Source organism: Coffea eugenioides, unplaced genomic scaffold, assembly GCF_003713205.1.
Source record: "Coffea eugenioides isolate CCC68of unplaced genomic scaffold, Ceug_1.0 ScVebR1_1562;HRSCAF=2432, whole genome shotgun sequence".
Lineage (NCBI taxonomy): Eukaryota > Viridiplantae > Streptophyta > Magnoliopsida > Gentianales > Rubiaceae > Coffea > Coffea eugenioides.
Window position 1 is genome coordinate 1 of NW_020861975.1, and position 10,629 is coordinate 10,629.

The following is a 10,629-nucleotide window of genomic DNA, read 5'->3' on the forward strand; positions in this document are numbered from 1 at the left end:
TCTATTTGCAATTATTGCTACAGTAAAAAGGAGATGCTGCGTTTACTTGGTGTAGATTACCATTAGGTTAAGTGAACCAAATTCTGTCATCATAACTTCCTCTGAATTATATTTAACTATGAAAAGAAAATATATAAAATGAAATGGGTAGAACCTGCACTTGTAAGGTTAAAGCTAACAAAGCTGCTCAAAATGAGAATAAGCTAACTACCATACCATTAAGAGATTGTAAAGGCATAGAGACAATTAAATCTGCATTTCTGTCATGCTTAAGCTACATACACTCAAAAAGTTTTACATATACAGATGCTACTGCTCGGCATACAGATCGCGACTCAAATCATTATACATGAAGCAGCACACAAACCTACGGAACTTCCTTTGTATTTCAATTTAAGTGTTCACAAATTATCTTAGGAGTAGCAGCACTCATACAATTGCACATTAATCTTTTATTTGTACTATATATGACATTATTCCCCATTTTCATGCTGTTATGCTATAGCTCCTGGTAAAACTGTGCTGTTTCAAGGTAAAAAAAAAATGCTTGTGAACGCAACGATACTTACAGGTCGTAGAGGGAGACCAAGTGGCCCTAACAAATTTGATGTGGTTGGAGCAACCTTATTTCTTGGGTGATAGTACTTACAGTCTGCTCCATATTTGCAGCTCCCAGTATTGACAAAATCATGGCATTCAGGTTGATCAGGTCTGTCAGGTTGGTGAGATGATGAGGACAACAGAGGTATCTGACCACCAAAAGTTTGATCGGCAAGATCATCCAAAATAGAAGAGCCACCCATGGTTCCCTGATAGCCACACAAGAATATGGAATCAGCAGCATGAAATGGACAAGAGATCAGCTTAATAGAAAGTCTACAAGCACCATAAATTAGAAAATTCATGGCCACTTCTCAGGAAACTTTTACTAACCATGTATGTACTCCAACACTGAAAAGGTGATAGATAAAGAGGCATATAAGATTGGGAACCTTGCACAGATGGATTGATTATAGAATTTGTCTTTGGTATTGATAAATCTGAAACTCCGCCTACATAGGGTATGCTAGATGAGGTCATAAATGCTAAGGTCGTAGATCCATAGGCAGTAGATCCTGTGACATGTAAGCCGTTAGCAGCAGATACAGGCTGCGGATGGTCAAACTTGCACATTACTCCAAATTTGCACGTACTAGTTCGCATATAATAAGGACACGGCTTTTCATCCTGAGAAATTGTATCAGCTATATGAAGAAGTATAAAAGCAACTAAGCTGCTTAAACACTATAACAAGTAAAGCGGAAGAACCAGAATGAGAAAAGTAAATAAGCACCTTACGCATAGGAAACCCCCAAATGTTCAACAAGAGTGGATCAGAATTATGTCTATCCTGCGGGTGATGATATCTACAAGCTGATCCAAATTTGCAGATACCTGTCCTTATATAGTGCTGCAGATAAATGCACATTGAAAATTAGGGCTAAGATCAAGCAATCTTCAGCTATTAACAAGCACTGATATTAGTTGGCAAATATTGTCAGTCTTAATGAATATAAAAAACACCCATTAGGATTCTCAAACAAAAATGAAGCACTTAAGTTTAAACTGGACAACTCCAGAGCTCTATCTGTTATGCTACAATTCATCAGAAAAATAGTTTGATAAAAGGAAAATATTAAATAGACAAATTTGTGTGTTAAATTCTATAAGCAAAAAACACGTAGATGGATTAATTATGAGAACTAGATAATCTGTGAAATGAAAATTTTCTTCAGGAGCATAACATAAAGAGGTCACCCAATAGATGTATATACAAGTCAAACAGATTATAGCAAAATAAGATCTAAAGACTGACAGAATCTGAAATTGTTTTAAGTTTGTTGAGTCAGTTGATTTATTCATCACAAAAAGTAGAATTTATGTTAATTCATGTTTTTGAGATGTCTCATGATCTTTTTTTGATGTTCTTTTCTGTCTAAACTAATAGATTTTAGGTCAATCCAAATCCCTAGTTGCTCTTCTACACACCACCTCAATTACGTCCCTCAAAACCTTACAGTTTCACAAAATCAAGGTTCCACCATGGTTTTAATCCAGGTACTCAGGCTGGAAAGAATGACGTCAACAGATGACGGATCAAAGGTGAACAACACTTACTTCTAAATAAGACATTACCTTCACTAAGCCAATAAAGATCAGCTTTGGTCTTCAATTAATTGTATCATACACCAGTAGTAACCACAAACATACCTTTGTACGGAGAAGATGATATCACATGCAGCGGGCACCCAACCAACTCTCATGCGGCTTCTTATAGTTGTTTCCTTTAGATTTGTTATATTCAGAGGCAACTAATAATTCAAATATAGCAATTGAGTGTCTTACAACAATGGTCACATTGCTTTAGCAGGAGGATTAAGCCATAGATGAGACAGCTAAATTGGGGGAACTATAGTTGGCTCAAATATGCATCCACCAGAAAGCACAGAGGAAGAAAAAATTGGATACAACTCTATACAAAGTGACTGAACTTTTAAACTTTAAGCACAAAAGAACATGCAGAACAGTTTCAGATTTCTTCAACTTAAGTTTGGGTAAGAATTGGTTTCAATTCAAGCTTTTAAGAAGCTAGTTTAAAAGTTGTACTTTGAGGTTGAGTATTCACCAGATTAATAATGCTTGATTTGCAGGTTAACCAAGATTTTCTTGGTCAATGGATCCACAGATTCATGGATACTTTGAATTAATCCAGGTACTGTGCTCAACACACATTTTGAACCTCATATACTCTTAAAGGGTTAACAACAGCAAAAATATAAGAACATGCACATCAATCAATTTCATCTACCAAGGATAATTAACCATCCCTGTCTTCACAGGGATTGATAAACCAATAACTCTTTTTCAAAATCAAACTTCTTCACAACATTTTATTGGGGATAATCCAACCTCGTGCTAACCTTAAAAATTTGACTAACAAGTTGATATTCTAACACCTATCATCCACTTTAAAACCCTCTTTTATATATCATTGAAAGTCTCATTTGTCGTGAACAGACTTCTTCAATCTCACCTGTATCGCAAATCTTCTTATCACTCCACCATATAATAAGAAAAGGTTCTCCCATCTGCTGCTTAGTATAGTTCTGTTTTTCATATAATTCAAAAAATCTTTTTATTCAAAATGTTGATTAGTGTTTAGCAAAATGATATCACCAATTGTAGACTATATTCTACAAAATGACAATAGCCAATTTGTATGATTGTGGCATTTATCCACAAATGTTCAGAAATTCCCTGTGCCATTTGATCCAGTCAACTCAGAAGAAAAGCAGAAGTTAGTTGTTCAAAGATTAAAAACTTAATTTGCACAATGTCAAAGATAAGCAACTGACAACACATTCATTACATCATAAACGGAAAAAATTCATACAAATTTTGAATATACATCAGCGCCATGAATAAGTGCAGTTCCAATTTATAAATCCTTGCCATCATAGACATGCACTGACTGAACCCAAAATGGTCATCCACAACACACTCCAAATAAAGTATTTGCTTTCCTTCTCAGTGCATATGGCTTAGTGACATGCCTTTGTCTAATCCAGAATAATTGCAGGAAATTCGATATCAAAAAGAACAATTGCAGGAAAATTATCAGAGTTATCCTGATGGGTCAAATTTGTATTGTAGATTATAATCTATAAATGGCCACCAGGACAGACTTCAAAATTTGCCAACTCCAAAGGATATTTGTGTTAAAAAGATATGTCAGAATCAACTATTGAAACTTTTTCCCTTTTTTTGTAGTAATGCAACAAAGACCAATGAATCAGAAACTAATCTCTGGTGCACAGTAAGGAGGGGAGAAATTAAAAGGAAAAAAAAAAAAACACTTACCCTGCATTCAGGTTTTCCCTCCCTTTCTGGAAGTACACCAGAATTCTGATGCCCCTGCTCAACCACACAACCACACAACCACAGTGATTATCAAAACACACTTATCTGGTTCATCAAAATTAACACAATAAAACTCTATGCCAAACCAGATACCTGGCTGGAATATGAAGGATGATTGAACCGACATCTACTTCCATAACCACATTTCCCAGTCCTCAAATAGTATATACAATCAGGCTCACCAGGACGATCAGGAAAACAAACCGCTCCATAGGCACCTCCAGTGTCATCACCATTGTCCTCAATTTTCAACACCCCCAAAGCTTCTGCAATATCCATCAGTAAAACAAATGCCTCAACGATTGTATGCAGTGCCTTTCTGGACTATATGCTAAGAGCAGAAAAGCTTAAAATCTATTTTGGAAAGTTAATAAAATATATAAACTTCCATTATCATCCTGAAGAAGCATTTGACAAGGAAAGGGAAGTACTCTAAATCAACAGCCCCAAAGAAAATTAGAAATTTCCAAATCAAACCTTGTACAGTATATAATCACCAGCACAATTGATCATCGGCAAACGCGATCATCATCCAAAGATCATTACTTCACATATAATAGAAAAAATAAACGATCATGAAATAACTAAAACTACCATATTCAGTATATTAGAGCAAGCTGTCATCGACCCTGTCATCAACCCATTGCACTAAATCAAAAACCCAAAAATAAAAAAAAAAATAAAAAAATACCCAGAAAGACAAACAGATTAATTTGACTGCCCACAAAATCAAATGTCAATTTCTTAATTTCTGCTTTCAAAAAATTTAAAAAGAAGAAGAAGAAGAACCCAGAAAAGCAATAATTTACCATCAACTCTTTCCTTCCCTGCAAATAAATTAGACGATTTGGAGACTCCTCCATTATGCTGAACTTCAATGTTCTTCATCATCTATCAAGAATTAGATTTACCAACGAAATTGAAACAACTTGATCAAAAATCTGCTGACAAAGAAACTGAAAATGGACAAGCCTCTGCTCAGTGCTTTGGTCTTTTTCAACTAAAAACAAATCAAGATAATTATTTTCTTATTTAACTCAACAATCCCTATGCAAAACTTGACTATTTTTTTGGTCTTTTTATTCTTCCCTTCCTTCCTCTCTGAGTCACTATCTCGATTGTTGAGTGAGATTTTTTAGAGAATCAAAACTCCAAAAGATTTTAAATTTAATTTTGAGATTCTGAGACTATCTAGTCCCCACTAGTGTACGAAGAATAATGATAAACTAAAAATGCTTTCGACGAAAAGACATAAAAGTACATGAGCAAATAATTATTCTGCCGTTCAAAACAAGAGTATTTGTGTCATTTCGTCCTTGTTTTGATTTAATTAAAATAGATTGAGAAAGAATCAGGCGCGAAAATCAGAAATTCTTTTTTTTTTTAATTTATTAGAAAATGTGACAAATTGTCGTAACTGGACCAGGTGGCTAATTTGATGTCGTGCAAGAAAAATGGATGCATCAGACCCGTTGATCTGAAGGTGATTTGTGGGGTCCAGTGAATTGGAGAACCACAACCGTTTGACGGTTTGAGGAACTAAAGAATGGTTTTAGGTGAGGACTGTGGGGCTCAAATTGTCCTTGGAATTTGGAGACACCGATGGCGATTTATTCGCCGGTTCGAAATAAGAATACTTTCCGACATTACCTTGTCCTCCGGTGACGGCGGAAAGGGGCCGAGCAAATGGGAAGTGATTACAAAGTTACAAGATAGCCCTCTGAGAAAAACAAAAAAATAAAAAAAAAGGATAGATCTGAAATGATAATTAAAGGAGAGATCGTGTTTAATCTATTCTGTATATACCATATATACTTAGAAAGACTTAGAAAGAAGGAGGGGTTAGTATAATTTTTTTTGCGTCAATTTTCGGTATTCGTAAACTACCCTTGATAATTATCTACTTAAAACTTTTAATATATTCTTCTTCTAACTAATATGTATTTCTTATTATTTATTTTTCATCCTATTTAGTAAACCTTAATTTTTATTAGTAGCTATCAATTATGGTTATGAATCACTACTAAAAAATTATTTTCTTATATATTTTATTTTAGTAAATTTTCTAAATATTTTCTATTACAACATAAAACTAATTCTCTTGAAAATGAATTCAAATATATACTATATATATATATATATATTATATACTAGCTATCGAGACACACTAAATGTGTTTGCTCCTCGTCAAAAAATATATTAGTTGCTCAAATCAAATAAATAGTACAGGTGAATAGAATTGTCGAGGCACGCTCCATGCCTGTGCTTCTTGGTTAAAACCTTGCGGGGAGATGAAGAAAAGCACAGCTGACCTGAATTAGGTGCTTTCCGTGTGCAAACTCTACAAAACACTGGACTAACACTGATCACCTCAAAAAGTTATTATCCGTGGCCCTTATTGCCTGATAGAAACAGTAGTATGAACTAATTGCAAGAGCTTATGAGAGAGAACCTGCATTTTTAAGTGAATAAGTACAGAAAAGAAGGTAAATATTGAACCATTATGTCATAGAGAAAAGGGAGCAAGAGAAAACATGACTATGCTCTCACAGGGGTGGTCCAGCGGTAAACAGGCTCTTAAGAACTCTTGGGGTCTTGGGTTCGAATCTTACCCTGGACTTAAACCCCTGTGACTCGTCCGAGGTTGCTGCGTGGGGCCGTGGCGCATTCCTCCGATTTGGTGTTGCCGGCTCGGATCCTAAGGATTTGAGTCGAAACATGCTCCGGGTTAAAAAAAAAAAAAGAAAACATAACTCCAAATTCTTCTTTAACGAATGGTTACAATAGTAAATTAATTGATGAATTCCAAGTGCATGAACCACTTGGAATGCCCATGCACCATGAAACTCCTTTCAATTGACAAATAAGATGAAAACAACTCAAATTGGGAGCAAATTGATTCTTGGCATAAACGTTGTTCAATTAGAATATAGTACTGATTGTATTTAGAGCAGATTTACTTAGAAAAGTGGGACTAGGGATGGCAACGGGGCGAGGTTGGGGGGTCCCGTTGCCTATTAATTTCCCCCGACCCCCGCCCCGTCCCCCGCCTCCCACTCCCCCCGCCCTGCCCCGCTTCGCCCCGCTTCCCCTGCGGGGTTAATAAAATTGTTCTCGCGGGGTTAATAAAATTTTATTATAGTTAAAATTTAATAAATTATCAAATACTAAAATATCAACACATCATTAAGTTATTATTCATTGTAATTTTACAATTGAACCTCATAAAAACAATCAAACAAAAGTTATTTGAATACAATCCAACATGATGAAATAAATACAACTAAAATAGTCAAGTTTTTACTTTTGGTACAAATACAATCACTAATTCATTATTGTGTTTGTACTTTTTTTTTGAGAAAAAAGTGTTATTCTATTAAGTGTAATTAGAAATTTAGTATAAATGTATTAGTAAATTTAATATAACTAATTAATAAATTCTATTAGTAGACATGTCTAATTATTCATATAATTGATAATATCAATTATATTACATACATTAATATACATTATATAATACATCTAACTAATAATATCATTATCATAAGTTTATAACTAATTAAATTACATATTATATATATATTTATTTATATATATATACTCTTTTTTTTTGCGGTTGGCGGGGCGGGGGATGGGCGGGGGTATACTCCCCGCCCCCCGCCCCGTTTCTAAACGGGGGAAAAAATTCCCCCCCACCTCCCGCCCCGAGAGCCCCCCGCGGGGCAGTAGGACCAACCACTTTGACGATACTTACTACCATTGAAGTTGTGTTGTGTTTGGCGAAGAGTACAATATTTTGTTGCAATTTTTTGGACATAAAGAATGCAATAAGTCTACCGATGTTGAAATACCTTGACTTAATAACGCCTGCAAGGCCTTGAAGACCTTTGAAAATGAGAAAAAATTGAGATAAAAAATACAATAGATATGTCTGTGGCGACCCCACTTCCCCCTAAGGCGAACCAGAGGGTTGGCGGGCCGTCTGCCTAGCTCTCGCCAGGACTCACGCAAGCAAACTAGTCAAATTCTTCCGAAGTATAACCTAGACTATTACAACATCGTTTCTCTCCAAATAAACCAATTACTAAAACCACATTAATTTCAGAGATAACAGTATTATAGGATAGCTAATCGTCGATTCTTAAACCTTACGCATTACAAACCACTGAATAAAATCCGACAATCCCAAATAACAAATTCATATAAGCCACGTAACAAGTCTAGGTTTTACACTTTTCCAACTTCAAGTGGCAATCCAAGACAAAAAGTCGCCTAAACTTAACATATTCCCAATCCGATCTATGACGTAAATATAATTATACATTACAAACCGCAAAGCGAAGTTATAAGATTCAATTACATTCATAAGAAAATACAACTAGGTTTCAGATCGCCCCATTTGCCAGGACCTGTCAGGAAAAATAAATGACGTGGGGTGAGCTACACAGCCCAGTGAAGTTCCAAGACACTCTAAGAGTTCAAACAAATCAAGAAAGTCGGGCATATCATATGCATGGTTCAACGTTACACAATGGCATGTTATCATGAGGTGATAATCATTATACGGTAATTTGAGACATTTATCATGGTATGAGACATTTAGCATGTATAGTTCATGATTTCATGTTAGCATTTTAGCATGAAACAATTATCATGATACAAGGTAAACATATACTGTAGGATACGGTGTTCCAGTGGAACTTCATCGGTCATCTGCACCTTATGACTTCCGGATCCCCTCGGTTTGACTGGCCATCACCTTATCCCTCCAGTGGTAGTACTCGAGTATACCGAAACGGTTGTCCAGGGTTCCAACCTACCCGACCGAGCCCAGTCCTGGCTCGAGTAGGTCAGTAATCGAGGCAGGGCCCAAGTTCAGTTTAGAGCTTACAGCATGCACAGGTAACCAAGTAATTCGACAAAAGGTAAAATTCATCATTTGAGTAGGTCGAGTGAGGTAAAGTACACACTCGCCTATCAATGATGGACAACTTCATATAACATGTGATTCATGATAATCAAGTAATCAAGTGGATACTTAGCACGTAAGCACGTAAGCAATACAAGTTGATTTCATGGAAGCATGTAATTCACGGATATCGAATAGTCATGTGGGTTGGTAAACGGTTCACGGTTCACGGTTCACGGTTAAGTAGTGACGGTTATTTGACAGGCATTTTCCATATTAATAGGCCATCATTGGCCGTTATCTTATTTTTATCACGCGAGAGTCGAGGAGATTCACAACACGTAAACTGGTCGAGGGATTCACCCAACGACGTCACAACACATAAACTGGTCGAGGGATTCAGCCAACGACGTCACAACACGTAAGATATTCACGAAAACATTTCACACAAGTCACCACTCGAAAGGCTAGTGTGATAAAGTACACACTGCTCACTTCGATGGATCAAAAATCGTTTTCCAAATTATCACACATCGAGTCAAGAAAGCACTTTAACCAAATAAGCATAGAACAAGCAGGGATACTCATTTTACAAAACCAAGTAGGCTAAGCAAGTAATCTAGCAAATTAAACATGTATCGAGTTCATATAGTCATTTGATATGGTTAATCATTTAACCAATTCATGTCGGTATGCAATGCAAGTGTTCATTATTTATATAGACATGAGTATGGTAAAAATTTAACACTTAATAATCATGAAATGAGCATGTCCTAGACTTATTCAATTACGTATTCCTATATGGAACACTCACCTAGCAACAAGAGCAATAGGTTCAATTTGAAGTTCAAACATCCTCTGTCGGATCCTCTTGAAGGTCCTCGTGTGCGCCTGAACAAATAGTAATAGTCTATCATTTATAATCCCTACTACTGATGAAGATCGTATCATAGTACAATCTTAGGAAAAATCTCGTGGAACAAGCCTTAATTATCCTAAATCGAGACTCTCAAGCGGGGTTTTAAGGTACAAGAGAAATTAAGTCTACATCATGAAAATCAAGGATAAAACATTTGAATAATATCGAAAGAATAAGGAGTACTTGAAAAACTCCCTTCCGTGGAATCCGGAAAATTTTCAGTTTTGATACGATACTTTGAAAAATCGTATCTCACATTCTACATGTCAAAATTAGAAAGATTGGTACCAATGGAAACCTCTTCCAAAGTACTAAAAGTTCCTAGAATACACTTTTCTAAGATTCCGCATGGAAAGCATTCAAAAATAAGCTCAAAGTTACTAAAATTTTCTTGTTAAACAAGGGTTTTCGAACTCAAGTCATAAACTTTGGTAATTTATTTGAGTCATGAAACGGTCTCAGAATAATACCATAATTAGTAGTATAATACTACCATATAAGGGCTATTCGTCTGTCAAATTTCATAGAAAAATATGCACGGGAAGTCACTTAACAAAATCACTCAAGTTTCCAAAATTTTAAGGCAAGGCTGCCTTGTGTATGAAAATTTTCTTTTCTAAGCTTTTGACCAAGAGCAAATCCTCTAAACATGGTTCATTTGTATAGGCAAAATCTAAAGAACATTCATGGTACCTGTGGTGGGTGTTTAACACCAAAAAATTTAATTAGCAAGTCTATACCAAGCCTTGCATCAAATCTGTCCAAAAGTTAGGATTTCTAAGAGCAGGGCAGGTTTCGTATTTTGATCAAAAATCACTCAATTCAACTCGGAATTGAGCAT

General features: G+C 35.7%; 1 protein-coding gene across 1 annotated transcript; it reads right to left on the minus strand.

Annotated features, from left to right (window-relative positions):
- Nucleotides 1-182: 182 nt before the first annotated feature.
- Nucleotides 183-5,078, minus strand: LOC113755548 (zinc finger CCCH domain-containing protein 34-like). The gene is made up of 6 exons (XM_027299525.1): nucleotides 4,770-5,078; nucleotides 4,054-4,226; nucleotides 3,901-3,954; nucleotides 1,334-1,450; nucleotides 934-1,227; nucleotides 183-809 (listed from the first exon to the last, which is right to left on the minus strand). The coding sequence occupies exons 1-6, from the start codon at nucleotides 4,849-4,851 to the stop codon at nucleotides 528-530; spliced, it is 1,002 nt and encodes a 333-aa protein (XP_027155326.1). The 5' UTR covers nucleotides 4,852-5,078; the 3' UTR covers nucleotides 183-527.
- Nucleotides 5,079-10,629: the final 5,551 nt, after the last annotated feature.

Bases quoted from the DNA above. Each gene is read 5' to 3' on its own strand.
- LOC113755548 (XM_027299525.1), bottom strand. From the start codon at position 4,851: ATGATGAAGAACATTGAAGTTCAGCATAATGGAGGAGTCTCCAAATCG. The intron at 4,227-4,769 runs GTAAATTATTGC...TGGATATTGCAG, and splicing joins AGGGAAGGAAAGAGTTGATG to AAGCTTTGGGGGTGTTGAAA. The intron at 1,228-1,333 runs GTGCTTATTTAC...ACAATTTCTCAG, and splicing joins GGGGGTTTCCTATGCGTAAG to GATGAAAAGCCGTGTCCTTA.